This window comes from Palaemon carinicauda, chromosome 18, assembly GCF_036898095.1.
Source record: "Palaemon carinicauda isolate YSFRI2023 chromosome 18, ASM3689809v2, whole genome shotgun sequence".
In the NCBI taxonomy this organism is placed as follows: Eukaryota; Metazoa; Arthropoda; class Malacostraca; order Decapoda; family Palaemonidae; genus Palaemon; species Palaemon carinicauda.
Window position 1 is genome coordinate 82,496,385 of NC_090742.1, and position 22,142 is coordinate 82,518,526.

Consider the following 22,142-nt stretch of genomic DNA (forward strand, 5'->3'; position numbering starts at 1 on the left):
CCTTGAACTCACAATCCTCGGGTTTTTTTTTTTTTCCTAGAGTCTAGCTAGACTCTTTCCTGTAGTGGGCAGGAAGAACTGACATATTTAATGATCAGTTGATTGATGTATAACGGTAACATCAAGTGTCTCTAGGTCCAGAAGACCAAATAGGAAATATTCATCTCGGGATAACGGCACTATTGAAAATCCACAGATACATTAATGCTCTGGTAAACTTCCATCAGGACGATATGGCCTGAGCCCAAAAATCTATTTTTGGGTGAGGTAGCCATGTCGTCCTGATGGACCCACCCTCTTTTTGTCAAAAGGATGATGAATCCCTCCCTATGGTACTGTATCTGCAACACCTACAAAGCTACAAAGAATGGCTTGGTGGCGCTGAGCGGTGGCGATTTGGCGCACTATTTACAGTAGGGTAGGAGTGTCGCCTCTTTAACGACTCTCCTATATTCTTGCCACTTTCCCCTCGAAGCGGAAACGCTATTGGGGGTGTAGATAGCTATGAGACGTGTCAAGAATAAGTCCTCTGATATTACGCGATATCCCTTTTTAAATTTTAAGGGATATTCGCTCCAGGAGTTAGAATTCTGGATACCTATGGTAAATTCTCTGTAGTCAAATATACCTAGGAAGCTACTAATGAAGGAACTTCCATCAGGACGACATGGCTACCTCACCCAAAAATAGATTTTTAGCTTCGCTCAAAATCCGTTTATTTAATTTATTTTTAATTTCAAAGGAACAATATTAGTATTAACAAAATCATTACATGATTTATACTCGGTGAGATATGTTACTGCAAAAGCTAACCAATACACAGATGTGTAAATGCGTTCGTTTGTTCATTATGATCGGGGACGAAACGTAAACAAACAAAAGGTTTCCATTTTAGCTGGTATGTTTAGGAAAAACATGATATAGAATTCTCTTCATTTCATTTATTTTAAAGTTCTAAGGAAAAGGTAATTAAAACAATATTAGTAATAACCAAATTATTACTTAATAAATACTTGGTGAGATATCTGTTGTTGCAAAATCTAACCTATACACAGATGTGTAAATGTGTTTCTTTGTTATGATTAACGATGAAACATAAACAAATCAGTGGTTTCTGTTTTAGGTGGCTTGTTAGAAAAACCGTGAGATGGAATTGCCTTTAGTTAACTTTAGATTTCAAATGATACAGTAAAAGCTAGCCTTTACACAGATAGTTTTGTAATTCACTAGTCGTCATATACAATAGATATGACTTAAATTCATTAAAATTTGTACTAATTTTAGGTCTTATAAGCTGAAGTATATGGTATTTATACCCATCTTGGGTGAAATTTTAAACTTTTTCAAGCTAGTAAACCTTTCTGAAACCTTCATTGTTTTATTTATTAATAACAATTTAATATTAGAAAAAAACCTAGTATAGAATGTAAGTTGCCGTTTTCCTTGCCCCTAATGGAATTATCCTTGTTATGTACTTCGCAATTAACCAAGGTTTATAGCTTTTGTGTGTTAAGGAAGGTTGTTACTTTACCTCTAAAGCTCTGTTCTGTTAATAGCTCATTGTTTTGTTTTCAGTTTTCTTACATGAATAAATTCACACCTTTATTAATTTTGCTTTCATTTAGTTCAGGGGAATCCTGAGAAGACCGAGCAATTTTTCTCTTTACATGCTCTATGCTATGTTTAGATTGCAATTCTCAGAACTTCAAAACTGATTTGTTCCGTAACTGACATAAAAACCACGCTATTTAATAGGGGTTATTACTTTCGGCGTAGCTGAACGACGAGCCATAAAAGTTTTAACAAGGGTTTCCCACCCCACCGCTAGTTAGCGGGGGGTAGGGAGGGTAGCTAGCTACCCCCCCCCACTCACACACACCGGTGAAAGGCTCACTTTACTTTTGGCTCGGAGAGACGTCAGACGTGTCTGCGCTCTCCTCGTTTTTGACTGCCATAATTTTGTTTGCTTTCTCTTTTCAGTGTGTGTGAAGTTGGCCTCTATTTCTCATCATGCGTACGTGCCCTGGACTTTCTGGCCTCCCTTGTGGTACCTTTATGTCGGCCTTGAACACGGATCCTCACTCCTTATGCCCTCAGTGTAGGGGCCAACGGTGTGATAGGTCTAACGTGTGTATTGACTGTAGGGAGTGGTCTACCTCCCAGTGGGAGAGGTTTGCCCGGCGACGCAAGAAGAAGGCTAAAAGGGATCTTTCTCCTTCGGAGGTTTCTCGAAAGAGAGAAAATCCCATGACTACTACTTCCGTCGCCCTTTCCTCCTCCGAAGCTCCCACTCGAACGGCCTCCCGAGAGGCTGGCGAGTAGTAGCGTAGACCGCAGTGCTGTTAACCGATCCCGGGGTGAGGGAGAGGTAGTTGCCCACCATAGCGAGGCAGCTGCCCCTGGAGGAATTTGTGTCTAATAATGATCTTTTGCAGCTTTGGGCTTCCTTGGGGCTACAGGGTTCGCCCTCCAAGGAAGCTCTGTTTGACATGATCAAACTGGGTGCGGCCGTCAAACAATCGCCAACTTCAGCGGAGATAGATCCTCTGTCTGTGGTTGACGTTGTGGTGACGGAAACATCCCGTGGGTCTAGCCAAACGCCCGTTACTGTGGCTGAGGTAGCTGAAGGCTTAGACTCCCCCTCCGAACTTCCTTCGAGGGAGGAGCTAAGTCCCATGGTCTCTCCTGCCGGGGTTTCTCCCTCTCGGGGGAGTTCACTAACAGAGACTCCTCTTCGGAGGCCCATTGATGGTCAGCTTGCTGATCCCACGGCCCCTCGTGGGCGTATAAGGCGGAAGGCTCGTCTTCCCCTTCGCCGTAGAGGCCTTCCTTCCCCCTTCAAAGGGGATAAGAGGCGCCTCTTCGGCTCGTGGTCGCCACAGTCCTCTCTTGTCTTGCCAGCTACCAACCTATACCTCTCCAGGGATCGTTCGCGATCCCCTTCGGAGGATGGTCGTCCTTCGGGATATTGTGACCTGTCGCCCAGACCATCCACATCCAGAGATCCTGTTGCGCGTGACGCGCCACCTGTTACTGCCACTGCGCAGTCTCCAGGCCCTTCGGGGCTAGAGAGGCTTGAGCGCTAAACTGCGCCTCTTGCCCTCAAGCGCCAGGCACCGCCTGAGCGCTCGCCTGCCGATGTTGCTGATGTTCCTGACTTAGCGCCTCGGCGCTCACCCTCAGGCGTTCGCGCCTCCGTTCCTGTTACGCACCAGGGTCCCCCTGCGTGCCCACGCCCTTCGGCGCCCTGGCGCCCTCCAGCAGTTCCTGAGGTGGCGTGTCAGCGCTCACCTGTGCATACGCGCACAGTTCCTGATACGGCGCTCCTGCGCTCACCTGCGCATACGCGTCCACCAGTGCCCAAAAGGCCACCTGCGCCATCGCGCCCATCAGCAGTTCCTGAGGTAGCGCGCCAGCGCTAACCTGCGCATTCGCGCCCAGTTCCTGACACGGCGCTCCTGCGCTCACCTGCACATACGCGGCCACTTGCGCTCACGCGCCCTCCAGTTCCTGCTTCGTCGCGCGCGGTCCAGGAGGCACCTAAGCTGGCGCACAGGCGCCCACAGGTTCCTATGGACCCGTCGCGCCCGTCTGGGGAGACGCGCGACACGCGCCCACGCGCTCACCAACGCGCCCTCGCGTTTCTACATCTCAGTGCGTCGCCCAGGAGGCTCCCAAGTTAGCGCACGGGCGCTCACGGCTGCCTCTGGGCTCTCCCTCCAGACCGCGCGAGCTTGCATCAGACGCAACTGCGCACGACGCTCCAGTAACGCGCCCTGTTCCCGCTACACGCCCCGTTCCTGTATTCAAGGCGACCAAGGTCTCCCTTCAGCGAACACCAGAGCGTTATCATCCAACGGCGCGCCCTGCGAGGCCGCTGCAACAACGCACTCCGGTGCGACCGCATCTTGATACGCGCCCACGATCGCCGGCGCGACCAACGCGCCCACAGGCGAGTATGCCAACCAGCGCCAACGCGCCATCCAGGTTGCTCGCGACCCTGCTCCAGCGCTAACTCGCCCGCGGCCGGTTCTTTCGGACACGCGCTCAGGCGCCCCCGTTATCTCGCGCCCTTCGGTGCCGCACCAGGTCGCTACGCGCCCGCGCGTTCAGCTGCCTCCTGCTCCAGCTCCTGCTCGCCATCGCCTACGTGCGCTAGCGACCACGCTCCCGCTCCATCTGCTGCGCGCCCACGCGCCCGCACTTTCGCCATCGCTCCTGATTCCCCTCCTGCGCGGCCATCGCGGCCGCCCCCGCCCGCGCCAGTTTCCAGTATCACGCCAACCATTCACGCGCGACCCTGACCAGGGCCCGGCTTACGAGCCCTAGCGCGAGTGCCGCCAGGCGGAGTCCTCATCGTCGCGTTCCCCTCCCCGCAAGCGCAGACCAGCGTGCTCGCCGGAGGAGGGGCGCTTCCCGGACAGGGCTAGGGACTCTTCTCTTTCAGCCCTGCAGGCGAACCCTCGTTTGTCGACTCCTCCTAGGGATCCCTCGATCCCCTTCCCTCCAGAGGGGGTGTCTGACAGCGCGACTGTCAGACAGCAGCCCTGGTTCGGCACCCTAGTCAGAGCCCTTGTGCAGGCTATTAAGCCCGCCCTCTCTGATTCGGGACACGAACCAGCGGCAGCTTCCTCCCCCCAGAAGAGGAAGAGAGGAGTCTCTCCCGTGGATCCTCCTCCGAGGCCTATTCTGTCTCCGTGCAGATCCTTGCGCAAGGCTCCTTCTCCCCCTCAGACCTTCTCGCCCTCCTCTGCGGAGGAGGATTACCCCTCCTCAGGAGAGTCGGATGAGCCGGAACACTCCCCCATCGCACCAATGGGGGAGGCTTCGCCTCTCCCCGAGAGGTCCTCTCGTCCAGAGGTGGAGAAGAGCCTGCCCCCTTCGCTGCTTGAGTCCTGTATCCTGCCCAGGAGGGAGCCTAAGGACTCTAAGACGATTCCCAAATCGTCAGCGAGGACCAGGCAGGAACCGTCTAGAGCCGCCGAGGATGTCCACGTGTCCCCACAGGAAGAGCCACTTGGGACGGGAGACTTCGCTGCAAGTCCTTCGGGAGGAGAGCACCAGGAGTCAGAACACGCGTTCTGGCAAGTCCTGACCCTCATGAGGAACCTTAATGGGATCCCAGACCCTGAGGTCCCACCTCGTGAAGGAAAGGACACGGTCCTGGACCGCGTTTACGGCACCCAGAAACCCTCTAGGGCCAGTGCAGCTTTGCCCTGGTCTCAAGGGATGAAGAGTGCCAGAGACAAGGTCGAGGGCCAGCTCTCTGAGCTTGCCTCCTCCAGCAGATCGAGTGCCGGTAATAAGCTCCTTCCTCCTCCTCGAGTCCATCAGAGGAGGTACTTCGAGATCCTCGAGGAGTCTTGCCTGAGTCTTCCCTTACACCACTCCGTGGAAGAACTCACAGGGGAAGTCTCTCTTGAGAGAGACTCCAACCGGCACGTGTCCTTCTCAGCCACTGAGATCCTGAGCCAGGAGAAGGTCACCAAGTGTGCCATGCAGGTGACTTCGTGGCTTGACATCTGGCTGGGGTCTCTGGGCATCCTGATGCGGTCCAAGGACCTCTCCAAAGAAAGCACCAGGAAAGCGCTGGAAATCTTTCTTCTCTCGGGCACACGGACCATTGAGTTTCTGGCCCATCAAGTCTCGAGCTTGTGGGCCAATACGATCCTCAAGCGTCGGGACGCTGTGGCCGAGAGGTTCCATCATAAGGTACCCAGTGCAGAGGCTAGCAGGCTCAGACACTCTTCCGTTCTCGGTAAGAGCCTGTTTGAGCCTAAGGACGTGGAGCTCACTGTTGAGAGGTGGAGAAAGTCCAACCAGGATTCCCTCATCCACAGGGCCCTGACATCGAGGCCTTACAAACCTCCAGCAGTCCAGCAGCCCCGTCCGGCTAAGGACACAAAGAAGACGACCACCGCAGCGAAGCCCAAGGTGTCTAAGCCCTTTCCTGCCAAGAGCAGAAGGGGGAAGAAATCCTCCAGGGGAGGCGAAAACCCTAGAGGTACCAGCCGAGGCCGGAAGCGCTAGGGTTGGCAATCCCCCTGCATGTCCACCAGTGGGGGGATGCCTACAGAGTTGCGCGACAAGGTGGCAGCAACTTGGGGCAGATGCCTGGACGGTCTACGTGATCTCTCTAGGTTATCGCGTCCTGTTCACGGACTCTCTACCTCCCCTGACAGCGAATCCAGTGTCGTTGATCTCTTTTGCCATGAGATCGGCAAAAGGGCAGGCCCTCCGGGCCGAAGACCAGACCATGTTGGAGAAGGACGCTCTCCAGGAGGTTGTAGACGGGTCCCCAGGCTTCTACAGTCGACTCTTTCTTGTGAGAAAGGCGTCTGGAGGCTGGAGACCAGTCATCTACCTCTCGACCCTGAACGGGTTTGTCAAGCAGACTCCGTTCAGCATGGAGACGGCAGACACGGTCGGACTTGCAGTGAGACCACGAGACTTCATGTGCACACTGGACCTGAAGGACGCGTACTTCCAGATCCCAATCCATCTGTCTTCAAGGAAGTACCTGTGATTTTGCCTAGACAACAAGATCTACCAGTTCAAGGTGCTGTGTTTCGGTCTCTCCACAGCTCCTCAGGTGTTCACCAGAGTATTCACCATCATCTCTTCGTGGGCCCACAGGATCGGCATCCGTCTCCTTCGTTATCTGGACGACTGGCTGATCCTAGCGGACTCGGAGGCAACCCTTCTTCGCCACCGAGACAGACTCCTCGAAGTTTGCCAGGATCTGGGGATCATCTTAAATCTCGAAAAGTCCTCCCTGCAGCCCTCTCAGAAACTGGTATATCTAGGCATGGTCATAGACACCAATCTCCACATAGCCTTCCCATCAGACGAAAGGATAGCAAGGTTGAGGAGGGTCGCAAGACCTTTACTCAATCGAGAAGAACTCCCAGCCCAATCGTTGCTTCGTCTCCTCGGCCACTCTCCTCCCTGACCCGTCTCCTTCCCAACAGTCGCCTCAGAATGAGATCCCTCCAGTGGCGACTCGAGTCTCGGTGGAGTCAAGGACATGACTCCCCGGACACCTTGATCCCGATGGGACCTGCGGAACGGGCGGACCTCAGTTGGTGGGTGGCAAACGAGAATCTACGAAAGGGAGTGGATCTTCTCGTCCCTTCCCCGGATTTGATGCTGTTTTCGGACGCATCAAACAAAGGGGGGGGGGGGGGCCACGTTCTGAGCCACAGGACCTCAGGCCTGTGGTCAGAATCAGTAAAGTACCTTCATATAAACCTGCTAGAAATGAAGGCCGTGTTCCTGGCACTTCAGAAGTTCCACCAAGTGCTGGCGGGCCACTTTGTGGTGGTGATGAGCGACAACACCACAGTCGTGGCTTATATCAACAAGCATGGAGGTACTTTTTCCGATCAGCTATCCCATCTTGCAGTAGAGATCCTGAGATGGTCCGAATTCCACTCGATTTCACTTGCGGCTCGCTTCATTCCAAGCAAAAGGAATGTGCTCGCCGACAGTCTGAGCAGAGCGACGCAGATACTGAGTACCGAGTGGTCTTTGGATCGTCTAGTAGCCAACAAAGTCCTGACTTTGTGGGGTTCCCCGACGGTGGATCTGTTCGCTACGGTGCTGAACACCAAGTTCCCGCTGTACTGCTCCCCAGTCCCGGACCCCAAGGCTCTCTGGCAGGATGCCTTCCAACAACGGTGGGACAATGTCGATGTGTACGCCTTTCCCCCGTTCTGTCTGATGAGGAGGGTACTCAACAAGACCAGAACATCGGTCAATCTCTCAATGACCTTGATAGCTCCGCTATGGCATCATGCAGAGTGGTTCCCGGACCTTCTGCAGCTCCTCACAGAGATCCCGAGGGAGCTCCCTCCATGTCGCGAGCTACTCAGACAACCACACTCCAACATCTACCACAAAGCCGTAGATTCGCTTCGACTTCACGCCTGAAGACTATCCAGCATCTCCTCACAGAGAGAGGATTTTCCCAGCAGGTTGCGAACAGGATGTCTGGCCACCTGCGCAAGTCATCCGCAGGAGTCTACCCGGCGAAGTGGCGAGTTTTCTGTGGTTGGTGCCGTGGAAGGGGTATCTCTCCCCTCGATGCCACTTTACCAGCAATATCGGAGTTCCTCGTTTATCTATGGGAAGAAATGCGCCTTTCAGTCTCGGCAGTGAAAGGCTATCGCTCAGCCTCAAGTCTTGCCTTCAGGCTCAAAGGAATGGACATTTCCTCCTCGCTGGAACTGTCTCTTCTCATACGGAGTTACGAACTTATCTGCCCTCAGTCGGAAGTGAGACCACCTCCTTGGAACGTGGTTCGAGTTCTCAGGTCTCCCTTAAGAGACCTCCCTACGAACCATTATGCCAGGCTTCTGATCGCCACCTTACCTGGAAGACGGTGTTCCTGCTAGCTTTGGCCTCGACCAACCGAGTCAGTGACCTTCATGGTCTCTCCTACGACGTCGCCCATTCAAGGGGATAGGGGGAGGTAACGTTCAGGTTCGTCCCTGAGTTTGTTGCCAAGACTCAGAACCCGGGAGTGCAGGACCCAAGGTTCGACTCCTTCCAGGTTTCGAGTCTCCGTTCTGTAACAGATGACCCAGACCATCTCCTACTTTGTCCAGTCAGGAGTCTGAGGTTGTATCTTAAAAGAACAGCTGCAGTCCGCCCCCAGGTGCGAGCCTTGTTCGTGAGCACCGGGGAGACGAAGAGGAGGGTCACCAGGAATACCATCTCGGCCTGGATTCGCAAGGTAATTCATCTGGCCTTGAATCCTGACCCTCCTCCGTCACGTTGCCCTAGGGCACATGACGTCAGGGGCGTGGCTACGTCCCTGGCCTTCAAGAAGAACTTTTCGGTGACGCAGGTCCTGCAAGCTGGGGTGTGGAAGCGCCAGACCACCTTCACGGCCCACTACCTGCAAGACGTGACACACAGGAGGCTCGATACGTTCTCTTATCGGCCCTGTGGTGGCTGCACAACAGCTGGTCTAACCTCAGGCTCCTTATTGGACAAGTAGCAGAAGGTTGAGGGCATTGTTACCCGGTTTTAGTCTGTGTGAATGAAAAGATCTGTCTGGCCCTTTTCTTTTCTTCATCCTCTCCTCCCTTGGAGAAAAACAGCATCCTGGGTGCTTTGCACTGCTGACCTCGAAACTCTGCAGGTAAACCATGCTCCCTTGTGTTGCTAGTATTAAGTTGTAATACTGTCATGTCCCCATACCCTGACGAGGTGGTATTGGGAGAGTCCTAGCCTAGATTTCCATCTGAAGAACTCCAGGTCAACTTCCTAGGACGAGTCACTGCTCACCTTCACACACAGCTTACGTAGGCTGCAGCAGTCTCACAACTGCCTGCGAGGAGCAGGGGCCCCCTCGACCCATGAGTTCTTCCAAACTCGGGTTCGGGGTCCCCGAGCAAGCCAAAGCCAGTATGGCAGGGTACTTACCACCCTTCCTAAGGGTTAAGTCACCCCATGTAAATAGCGTGGTTTGTATTTCAGTTACGGAACAAATGACAAATTCGTAGATAATTTGTATTTTTCCTAACTATACAAACCTTAGCTATTTACACATATGTGCCCGCCAGCCCTGTCCCCCAAGATAAGTCCTACCTCTAAGTAAAGTGAGCCTTTCACCGGTGTGTGTGAGGGGTGGGGGATAGCTAGCTACATCTCCCTACCTCCCGCTAACTAGCGGTGGGGTAGGAAACCCTCGTTAAAACTTTTATGGCTCGTCGTTCAGCTACGCCGAAGTAATTACCCCATGTAAATAGCTAGGGTTTGTATAGTTAGGAAAAATACAAATTATCTACGAATTTGTCATTTATTACCCCACCGCTAGTTAGAAGGGGGTGTTAGGGAGGGTAGCTTGCTTCCCCCCCCCCTCAAACACACTTTGCTCTCGGCTCGGGTGGTAGTCGGACGTGTCCGCTCTCACCCTCGCCTCTCTGACAGCCAGTAATGTCTTTTTGCTTTCTCTTACAGGTTTGAGTATGAAGTTTGCCTCTGCGAACATGGGCATGTGTCCTGGTTTACCCGACTGCCTTTGTGGTACATTTATGTCGGCGGTCGAGACGGACCCTCACACCCTTTGTCCTTACTGTAGGGGTCAACGGTGTGATAGTAGTAATAAGTGTGGTGAGTGTAAGGAGTGGTCTACCTCCCAGTGGGAGAGGTTTTCTCGGCGACGTAAGAAGAAGTCCAGGCTGGATATTTCTCCTTCGAAGATTTCTTTGAAAGTAGAAAATCCCAAGGACTCTTCTTCCGTTGCCCAAACCTCCTCCGAAGCTCCCACTCGATCGGTTTCTTTTGAGAGACCGTCGAGTGGTAGCGTAGACCGTGGTTCTGTTTCCCGATCTCGGGGTTCGAGAAATGGTGTTGGCTCCCCTAGCGAGGCAGCTCCACCTCTTCCCCCGGGGGAGGATTTAAATGTTAATTTAAATGTGACTGATTTATTCCAGCTTTGGTCTTCCTTGGGGCTCGAGGGTTCGCCCTCCAAGGAAGCTTTGATTGACATCATCCGGTTGGGTGCCGCTGTCAAGCAATCGCCTACTTTGGCAGAGGTTGATCCTCTGTCTATTGTCAACGTTGTGGTGTCATAGGTATCCAATGCGGTATCTCCTAATACCTCTGCATCTTCTCACCCTGCAGTAGCTGAAGGTTTCTCCCGTTCCTGCTCAACCTACGAGGGAGAAACTAAGTCCAACAGTCTCTCCTGCCGGTGATTCTCCCCCTCGGGAGAGTTCACTCACAGAGACTCCTCTTCGGAGGACTGCTGAAGGTCAGCTTGCTGATCCAACGGCCCCCAGAGGGTGTATACATCGCAAGGCTCACCTTCCTCTTCGCCGGAGAGGCCTTCCTTCACCTTATAAGTCGGTGAGGAGGCGCCTCTTCGGTTCATCATCGTCATTGCAGTCCACCACAGAGGAGCCTCGTCATCGATCTCTGACTGTTCCTTCTACGACCCTGGACCTCTCTGCGGATCGTTCGCGATCGCCTTCGGTGGAAGGTCGTCCTTGCAAAGGACACGTCGACCTTCCACCCGACAGACCTGCTGACCTGCCGTCGCCATTCCTGGCTGCTGATGCGCTTTATGCGCCAACTAAACCTGTCTTTAAAAGTCAGGCGCCGGTCCCTTCGGGGCAACAAGGGCGTACGCGCCATTTAGCGCACACGTCCCTTACGCGCCATGCTAAGCATGCACGTCAACGATCTCCTGACCTCTTTGAGGTTCCTGAGATAGCGCACAAGCGCTCACCTGCTGCTGCTGTTCCTGATATAGCGCACCAGCGCTCACCTGCTGCTACTGTTCCTGATATAGCGCGCCACTGCGCGCCTTCAACCTACTCCGTGCCAATGCTCTCCTGCGCGCCAGCGCTCGCCTGTGAGCCAGCGCTCTCCAACGCGCCAACGATCTCCTGCGCGCCCACGATCTTCGGATCTAGGTGTGGTAGGGAAGTCTAAGACTTGTCCTACTCGCCAGTGCCTGCTTTCTCCTGCGCGCCATCCCTTGCCAGCGCACAGCCGTGCGCGTTCACCTACACGCGCCCACGAGGATGCGCGCGCGCGCGCCCATGCCCACAGCAGCTATGCATCGCCAGCCTGACGTGCGCCCACAAGAGGCGCGCCAACGAACGCAGGTTTCGGCTGCGCGCCCGCGCGCAAGGGATATCTCTCCTGCGTGCGCGCGCCCGACAACATCTTCTGGAGCGCACGGGCTCTTCATCCTGATCCTGCGTGCGAATATTCACTCTCGCGCGCGAGCACGCAATCAGCCTCCTGCGCACGCTCCTACGCGTCATCGCTCGCCCGCGTGCCCGCCCGCGCATCAGCAGTCTTCTGCGCGCGCCACCAGTCTCCCGCGCGCGACCCCGGGTATTCCCCAGTGCGCTCCCAGCGCGATCGTCAATAGCCTCCCGCGCGCGAGGCTGCAGGACAACGCACGGCAAGGTCCCCATCGCGGCATTCCCCCCCCCCCCCCCCCTCGCAAGCGAAGAACAGCGCGCTCGCCGGTAGGGGGGAAGGTTCCAGAAAGGTCCAGGGACATTTCTTCTTTTTCTTTTCAGGCGAACCCCCTATGGAAACTCCTCCTAGGGATCGGTCGAGCCCTGTCCCTCCAGATGGAGTGTCTGACAACGCAACCGTCAGCCAGTAGCCTTGGTTTGGGACACTAATCAGAGCGGTTACGCAGGCTTTCAAGCCTGTTCTCTCTGAATTGGGCCACAAATCCTTGGCTGCATCTACTCCCCTGAAGAGAAAAAGAGGAGTTTCGGACGCGGTGACTTCTCCGAGGACTAAGCTGTCTCCTCGGAAGCCTTCGAAGAAGGCCTCCTCTCCCCCCAGACTTTTTCTCCCTCCCTTTCGGACGAGGATTACCCGTCCTCAAGGGAGTCACGTGAGGTGAGACGTTCCCCCATCGCACCAATGAGGGAAACCCCACCTCGTGCTGAAAAGTGTACTCGGGTAGGGGCGGAGAATAGCCTACCTCCGTCGTTGTTGGAGTCCTGCATCCCTCCCAGGAGGAAGTCGAAGGACTCCAAGACAGTACTGAAATCCTCGTCAAGACTTAGAACAGAACCAGCCAGTCACTCGGAGAACGTCCGCGAGTCTCCCCAAGGAGAGCCTTTGGGGACAGGAGACTTCGCTGCTAGTCCATCCGGAGGAGAGCTGAAGGAGTCAGAACATGCATTTTGGCAGGTTCTGACCCTTATGAGGACTCTCAATGGGTTTGCTGACCCAGAGATTCCTCCTCGAGAGGGCAAAGACACGGTCTTGGACCAAGTATTTGGGACTCAAAAACCCTCTAAGGCCAGTGTGGCTTTGCCCTGGTCACAGGGGGTTAAGAGTACCAGGGACAAGATCACGGTCCAGCTCTCTGAGCTAGCCTCCTCCAGCCGATCTAGTGCCGGCAACAAGCTTCTCCCACCTCCTCGTGTACAGCAGAGGAGGTACTTCGAGATCTTAGAGGAGCCTTGTTTAGCTCTTCCCCTTCTTTGGAAGAGCTTACCAGGGGAGTCCCTCTTGAGAGACTTTCCAACCGGCAGGTCTCATTCTCGGCGACTGAGATCCATAATCAGGAGAAGGTTGCGAAGTGTGCTATGCAGGCTACTTCGTGGCTTGATATCTGGTTAGGGACCTTGGGTATTCTGATACGTTTGGAGGATTTATCCAAAGAACGTACCAGGAAAGCTATGGACACCTTTCTACTCTCAGGTACTCGCACAATTGAGTTTCTGGCCCACCAAGTCTCGAACTTGTGGGCAAACACCATCCTGAAACGTCGGGATGCGGTGGCTGAGAGGTTCCATGAGAAGGTCCCTAGCACCGAGTTAAGCAGGCTCAGACATTCTTCCGTGATGGGACCGAACCTGTTTAAGCCTAAGAATGTGGAGCAGGCTACTGAGAGGTGGAGGAAGTCCCACCAAGACTCCCTCCTACATAGGGCTTTGACATCCAAGCCCTATAAGCCTCCAGCACCCCAGCATCCCCGTCCTACCGAGACCACGAAACCGACAACGGCAGCGAAGACAGTGGTGTCTAAGCCCTTTCCTGTCAAGGACAAGAAAGGCAAGAAGTTCTCCAGGGGAGGGAAGAATCCTAGAGGGAGCAGCCGAGGCCACAAACGCTAGGATTGGCAGTCCCCTTGCATGTCCACCAGTGGGGGGATGCCTACAAAGTTGCGCAGACAGGTGGCAGCAACTCGGGGCCGATTCCTGGAAGATTTCCATAATCAGTCAGGGATATCGCGTCCCGTTCACGACATCTCTACCTCCCCTGACAACGAATCCAGTGTCATTGAGCTCCCTTGCCATGGGATCAGCAAGGGGGCAGGCCCTTTGGGCAGAAGTCCAGACCATGTTGAAGAAGGGCGCTCTCCAAGAGGTCCTCGACGGATCCCCAGGCTTCTTCAGTCGACTCTTTCTTGTAAAGAAGGCGTCTGGAGGCTGGAGACCAGTCATCAACCTCTCGGCTCTGAACAAGTTTGTCAAGCAAACTCCGTTCAGCATGGAGACCGCAGACACGGTCAGACTTGCAGTGAGACCGCAAGACTTCATGTGTACACTGGATCTGAAGGACGCGTACTTCCAGATCCTAGTCCATCCGTCTTCAAGGAAGTACTTAAGATTCAGCCTAGACAACAAGGAGTACCAGTTCAAGGTGCTGTGCTTCGGTCTCTCCACAGCACCACAGGTTTTCACCAGACTGTTCACCCTAATATCTTCGTGGGCACACAGGATCGGCATCCGTCTCCTCCGTTATCTGGACGACTGGCTGATCCTAGCAGACTCGGAGTCATCCCTTCTTCAACACCGAGACAAACTTCTGGGACTTTGCCAGGATCTGGGGATCATGGTAAATCTCGAGAAGTCCTCTCTGCTTCCCACTCAAAGACTGGTATACCTAGGCATGATTATAGACGCCAATCTCCACAAAGCCTTCCCATCAGACGACAGGATAGCAAGGCTGAGGAAGGTCGCGAGGCCTTTCCTCAGACGAGAAGAACTTCCAGCCCAATCGTGGTTACGTCTCCTCGGTCACCTCTCATCTTTGGCTCGTCTGGTTCCCAACGGTCGCCTCAGGATGAGAGCCCTCCAGTGGCGACAAGTCCCGGTGGAATCAAGGTTACGATTCCCCGAACGTCATGATCCCTATGGGACCTGCGGAACGGACGGACCTCCAGTGGTGGGTGACAGACGAAAACCTACGAAGAGGAGTGGATCTTCTCGTCCTCCCCCCGGATTTAATGCTGTTTTCGGACGCCTCAAAGAAAGGGTGGGGCACCCGCGTTCTACACCACAGGACCTCAGGCCTGTGGTCAGAATCAGAAAAGTGCCTCCATATAAATCTTCTAGAGATGAAGGCCATTTTCTTGGCCCTTCAGCAATTCCAAAAATACCTGGCGGGTCACTGTGTTGGTGATGAGCGACAACACCACAGTAGTGGCTTACATCAACAAGCAAGGAGGTACCTTTTCGAAGCAGCTATCCCATCTTGCAGTAGCGATACTGAGATGGACCGAAGTCCACTCAATTCCACTATCGGCACATTTCATTCCAGGCAAGAGGAATGTGCTCGCCGACAATCTGAGCAGAGCGTCTCAGATAGTGAGTACCGAGTGGTCTTTGGATCATCTAGTAGCCAACAAAGTCCTGACTTTGTGGGGTTCCCCGACTGTGGATCTGATCGCGACAGCATTGAACTTCAAGCTTCCACTATATTGCTCCCCAGTCCCGGATCCCAAGGCGCTCTGGCAAGATGCCTTCCAACAATGGTGGGACAACATCGACGTGTACGCCTTTCCCCCGTTCTGTCTGATGAGGAGTGTGCTTAACAAGACCAGAATATCGGTCAATCTTTCAATGACCCTACTCATACGAAGTTATGAACTTACCTGCCTTCAGTCGGAAGTGAGACTTCTCCATGGAACGTGGTTCGAGTTCTCAGGTCTCTTAAGAGACCTCCCTATGAACCATTACGCCAGGCTTCAGATCGCCACCTAACTTGGAAGACGGTGTTCCTACTAGCTTTGGCATCGGCCAAGCAAGTCAGTGAACTTCATGGTCTCTCATATGACATCGCCCATTCATTGGGATGGGGGGAGGTAATGTTCAAATTCGTCCCTGAGTTTATTGCTAAGACTCAGAATCCGGGGGTGGCGGACCCTCGGTTCGACTCCTTCCAGATTTCGAGTCTTCGTTCTGTAACAGATGACCCAGACCATCTCCTACTGTGCCCAGTAAGGAGTCTGAGGCTATATCTCAAAAGAACGGCTGCAGTCCGTCCTCAGGTGCAAGCATTGTTTGTTAGCACTGGGAGGACTAAGAGGAGGGTCACCAAGAACACCATCTCGGCATGGATTCGTAGGGTGATCCATCTGTCCCAGAATCCAGACCCTCCTCCGTCACGTTGCCCTAGAGCACATGATGTCAGGGGCGTAGCTACATCCCTGGCCTTCAAGAAGAATTTCTCAGTGACGCAGGTTCTTCAGGCTGGGGTGTGGAAGCGTCAGACGACCTTCACAGCCCACTACCTGCAAGACGTGACCCACAGGAGGCTTGATACGTTCTCTATCAACCCTGTGGTGGCTGCACAACAGCTGGTTTAAAACCTCAGGCTCCTTAGTGGACAAGTAGCAGAAGGTTGAGGGCATTGTTACCCGGTCTTAGTCTGCATGAATGAAAAGGTATGTCTGGCCCTTATTCTTTTCTTCATCTTCCCCTCTCTTGGGGAAAGCAGCATCCTGGGTTCTCTGCACAGCTGACTTCAAACCACTGCAGGTAAACCATGTTTCCTTGTGTTCCTAGTATTAAGCTAATACTGTCACGTCCCCATACCCTGACGAGGTGGTATTGGGAGAGTCCTAGCCTAAAGTTTCTATCTAAAGGACTACAGGTCAACTTCCTAGGACGAGTCACACTTTATTATACCTTCACACACAGCTTGCATAGGCCGCAGTCCTTGCGTAGCAAGGTTCTAGCGAGGTGCAGGGACTCCTTATTGTTGAGTGCTGACACACTCAAATAATGAGTCCCCGGGCAAAGCCAAAAGCCAGTACTGGCTGGGACTTTCCACCCTTCCTAATGGGTGAGTCACCCCTATTAAATAGCGTGGTTTGTATGTCAGTTACGGAACAAATGACAAATTCGTAGATAATTTGTATTTTTCCTAACTATACAAACCTTAGCCATTTAATCAAACTTGCCCGCCAGCCCTATCCCCCTTGAAGTCCCACCTCCAAGCAAAGTGAGCTCAAGCACAGGTGTGTGTATGTGTGTGTGTGGGGGGGGGGGCAGCAAGTTACCCTCCCTACCCCCGGCTAACTAGCGGTGGGGTAGTTAACCCTCGTTAAAATTCTAATGGCTCGTCATTTCAGCTACGCCGAAAGTAATAACCCCTATTAAATAGCTAAGGTTTGTATAGTTAGGAAAAATACAAATTATCTATGAATTTGTCATTTTTTGAGATACTATAGTATCTTAAATTGAAGTAGTGGGGCTCATGAAGTAGTGGGGCTCATAGGCTTTCATGATCAACCACCTGTTAAGCACTGTATAATAATGGTATTATTATTGTATGGTTTTGGTCAAGTAAAAAGAGAATTTTCTAAACTATTTTTAAATTAACTTTATTAATATTTTGGTTGAATCACGTTTCATGTTACAGTGAACCCGGATTATTGTAGGCTCCAGACATGTACTTGTCATTACAGTTAGTAGTAGTTCACCATCTAGTGGTGAAGTTAAACCGGTGAGGATACTTATTTGGTAAGGCTATCCAAATCAGTTACTTGAGGTAATTTCTTATGCTTCTATCATTCTATGTTGTCTAGATGTTCTCAAGACTCTTTATCCTTAACAGTTTCCTAATGTTATACATCATTATTGTTGAATAATTAGCTCAAGTACAAGGAAAGTTCTCATTCCATCATTGTTTAGTCTTGAAAACTTCTTAAAGCCTTTATAAAATCTTCTATTTTCTAATCTTATTTATAATTCTGTACATTAGTTAATTCTCCTTAATATATTGAGATTATAAACAAAAGAGAATCTTTCATGCAAGAGAAGAAAAGTTATTTTCTCCCTCATACTAGTGTATAGAGGAAGAATTGTAAAGTTTACTTTATTCATGCTATCTTCTTACTAAAGTATTTCTAGAGGTTTGGAATTGGTTGGGATAACCATAATGTAGGCATATTTATAACATATCTAGTCAATAAGATGGGAACTGTTTAGTCAACCAGCTTTGGGTACTTGAGCATGGGAAGTGGATACCATGTTACAGAACTGGTCAAATCCAGGCGTAAGGGTACATTGTTCTTAGGCCTGGAGTCTGGTACTATGCTTCCTGTTTCCACTACTGGTTAGGTGCAGTCATATTCTTCACCTAGACCCAGAATGCGACAATCCTGAAAAGCAAAAAAAGTATTCATACTAAGTCTACTCAGGTATAAAGCAGGGACCTTTCAGATGGTACAGCCAGCTCACCAGTGGGTCTTTGGATTCTTAAGGAACATAAAGGGTAAGAATGCAGTCAAAGTCTTCCAAGGCAATTCTCTAGGCCTTTACATTCCTGCGGAAAGTTGACTTGGGTCAGGGAATCGACCATCATTTCCTTCCTTGACTGTTCAAGATGAAGTCGACAAGTATAGTATGGGCTGCCATCCAGATTATGACAATCCTGAAATTCAAAAGAAGTATTCAGACAATCTACTCGGGTAGAAAGGAGGAACCATTCTGACGCTTCAGCCAGCTCACCAGTCGGTCTTTGGGTTCCAAAGGAACATGAGTGAAAAGAATGCAGTCAAAGTTTTCCAAGGCAGTTCTGTAGGCCTTTACACTCCTGCATAGAGGTTGACTTGGGTCAGGAAATCAACCATCATCCCCTTCCTTGACTCTGTTCAAAATGTAATCAGCAAGTACAGTATGGGCTACCATGAGGAAGAAAACTTCTCTCGTTCAGGACACCTGAAGGATACGTGCATCAAGTTACCCATCCTTCTGTTCGATTGGAAGTACTTCCTCCTTGTCCTCAGGGCTTTAATTACAATTTCAAATCTCAGAGCTTCGGAATGTTTATTGCCCACGAGCGTACACACTCACCTCTTCTGGTTCCTACTTGATTGAGATCTGCCTCTTGGGTTTTCTCGGTGATCGGCTTTTCCTGTCTCCCTCCAGTAGGCAATGCTTCAGGACTGAGACAGTTTTCTTCCTTTTGTCACAATATGAGAATTGTGTTCAATCAGTAAACCCAGTTGCATGCCCAGGTAGAAGAGAGAGGTCTGAACATAAGATAGAGGACCGGCTTTGGCTGAGGCATAAGATAGAGGACCAGATTTTGCTGAGGCATAAGATAGTGGACTGGATTTTGGTGAGGCAGAAGATAGAGGATATGATTTTGCTGAGGCAGAAAATAAAGGACTGGGTTTTGGGAAGGCAGAATATATATGATCAGATTATGTTGATAACACATTGAACATTTGTATCAGCAAATGAAGTGTAATGCAGCTGCTCCCACATGACTTAAGAACTTCCTGCTCGACTGGGGCATTATTTTTTGAGACTTCTTGTCATTGGGGAATTCTTTGTATCTACACCAGCAATCACTCCAGGTTTTTGGGAAGGATCACTGGTCAGCACCTGGCAATCTCATTATCTTCTGATTTTTATGGAACAAGAAATGTGGGATGATTGAGCTTGGTGACTGATTGACTATCAGGGAAGTTCCACTCTAATCCCACCTCCAAGGATCTTGCTGTTCACAAACTGATCCAAGGAGGATGGATCACACCTGAGGAACTAGAACACCTCGGGGACATGGTTCATGAGGAACTAGAACACCTCGGGGATATGGTTCACACAAGTAAAACACCATATCAAGATAGTGAAAGTCCAAGCAATGTTATTAGTATTGCAAAGTTCCCAACTAGGTTTGATAAGACACCTGGTAGCATTGAAGGACAACTCTGCTGTTGTGATTTACGTTTAAAAGCGAACGAGTAGTTTCACAGAATCTTTGCGAATGGGTGTGCAGGTATGCACCTGAGCAGCTAACAGTGTAATGGAGATGTTAGCAAGGTTCATTCCAGTCAAGAGGAAGGATCTAGAAAGCACATTCAATCCCCAGGGGCATGGAGTACTGTATAACCAGAGGGGTCCTCTCATTCGTGCGGGATAGAAAGACTTCTTGCTCTTCGGAAATAATCACTGAAGGACTCTTTTGCCTTCCAGTTAATCCAAAACTTCCATTATAATTCTCTCCAGTTCTAGAACATCTTCCAGTAGAGTGCTCTCAAATTCCAGGAAGATTGGCAGCGTTCAAGATATCTTAGAACATGCTGGTTACATTTGGATGTCTTAGCATTTCCTCCTGTTTACTTGGTTTCCTAATTACTCAACAGTCTGTAGACGATATTGGTTACTGAATAACCACAACGGTTCCCAAGTGCAACACACTGGCTGATATTTGGATTTGCTGATGCTTCTTTTCCAAGTACCGAAAGAAATATCCATGTTCGGTTAGTGGTATCATAGATGGGATACTAATCCAGTTAGAGCCTCTCTGCAATAGATTGTGGTTCTAATCTTCCTTTGTTGAGGGAGTTCCTCTGTCTCTTAGACTGAAGAATTCAGACCCTTCCTCTTTGGAGGATCAGCCTAGGCTCAGGAGTAGCTCTGAACAGTTTCCTTCTCCACAAACTCAAGACCCCTTTTGGGATGTCCTTTGAGTCATTAGGTCTCTCAGGTGTACCCTACATTAGCCCTTGAATTATTATCAAGTAGAATCTGACCCGCATTCTCGGCGTTATGAAGAGGCAAGCCATCTGACATTTCATGTGTCACAAGTAATTCTCAAAAGGAGAAAGGCTTTCCTCTCATTCGTTCCAAAGTTCCTGTCCAAGAATCAGAATTCAGCTTGGCTTAATTCCAAATACAATTCCCTCTTCATCTCTTCTTTACAAGTGAAGTGCAGGCTGAGGACATGATGATTTTACCAAGCGAACTTGGGTCCCTTTGTGGATCGCCAAAGACATTCCCGAACCGAAAGGGGTTAGAAGATATCTAGGAACCTTTCTTCCTCTTGATTCGTGCACCATCAAACGTGCTGATCTAATTAGAGAATTAAAAGACTAACGCAGTTCGAATGCACGATGTCAGGATATTGGATATACAGTGGCCTTCAGGAAGAACCTGTCAGTGTTGCTAGTCTTGAAGGCAGGAGTCTGGTATGAGAGACAACCTTCGCTATCCACTTTCTATGGGAGTTTACCCATAGGTTCCTGGATAACCCTATGCTTGGTACTGTGGTAGTTTCTCAACAAGGTGTGTTGCAAACCTAGCTCCCTCATGGAACAAGAAGCATTTTCTCTAAGATAGAGGTTGCGATTTAAGTATAGAAGCAGAGGTAAGAATGTCTGACTATTCTCATCTTTTTTTTCCACGTTTTTAGGTGAAGCAGTTATTCCGTTGTGTGCTGGACCAGACACTAGCTGCAGTTAAGTCTCATGACCAAGTAACTTTTATAGACAAAGTTTTGTATTCCAGTATCTCCCCCAATCTCTCAGACTAGAATGTATGTAAGTCCATTTCTCATGACCATATATTCAGACAACATATCCTTACAGATGTAGGATTTTCTCCATGGCTGCCTACCAGTTGTCTGGTAATGACCTAGCCTAACACCTGCAACATCCTCAAACTTGGGTCATTAAGAGGTTTACAGGAGTCATCACTGGATCAAAGGGCTTTGGCATTTAGCAAATAATCCAATTGGGTTATAGGGACTTGTTCCTCCATAGGATTAGTCTTCTTTGAAAGAACAAGGTTTTGTATTTTTATAGGAACAAATCACAAATTTTAAAAGTGATTTTTTTCCTAATTATAGAAACCTTAGTCTTTTAAGTTACACTGCCTACCTCAACCATCCCGCAAGTCCTAGGTTAAGGTCAAAGTGAAGGTTGCTCTACCTGGTGAGCAGACAGGGCCTACCCTCCACCAGTCAGCAACTATAACAACCTGGTGAAAAGTTTAAATGATTATTCCAGCTTTGCTGAAGTCATACTCCTATTAAAGGACTCAGATGTGTATAGTTAGGAAAAATGCAGATTACTTTTTAAACTTATGACATTTGTGACAAAACTTGAAATTTTTCAGATTGCTGGTCTTCTAGGCATGCAAGAGTTCAATGCAGATGATGTGTCTGGAAAACTAGAAAGCATCCTTCCTGTTATACAGAAAGTCAATGAACAATTTAAAAACCCAGTAAGTATTAACTTCTATTTTACCAACATAAGGTATTTTGTATGTAGGTGATGTGTTGATACGAGATGTGTTTCTCCTGTTTTACTGATATTTAACACATGGGTAGGTCCTGTTAGTCAAAAATGGAATTGCACTGGCTTAAACGTGTGTATTCTTTTCACTCGAGAAAATTATCCACTGCTATAACCCCTTTCTTCCAACCTCCCAATTTCACTTTTCTCACGTTTTCATCCCCTAATATAAGAGCAAATCCCTAAGGCAAGCTCTGTGAGAATTTAGAAATGATATGCCGTGGCATCATTAAACAGCGTCTGTACTTTTCATCCAGATTGCTGGCTTGTTCAGAAATTTTTGGGACAAACTTCATTTTAATGAAATAAAGATTAAAATAGTTTTATG

At 50.3% G+C, this 22,142-nt stretch overlaps 1 protein-coding gene across 1 annotated transcript in view; it reads left to right on the forward strand.

Moving 5' to 3' along the window:
• The window catches only part of LOC137657918 (ATPase ASNA1 homolog), a 177,630-nt gene that overhangs the window by 95,310 nt on the left and 60,178 nt on the right, over positions 1-22,142 (forward strand). The window contains exon 5 of the mRNA XM_068392581.1: positions 21,636-21,743. Within this exon, the coding sequence (XP_068248682.1) occupies positions 21,636-21,743 (108 nt within the window). The remainder of the gene's footprint in view (positions 1-21,635; positions 21,744-22,142) is intronic.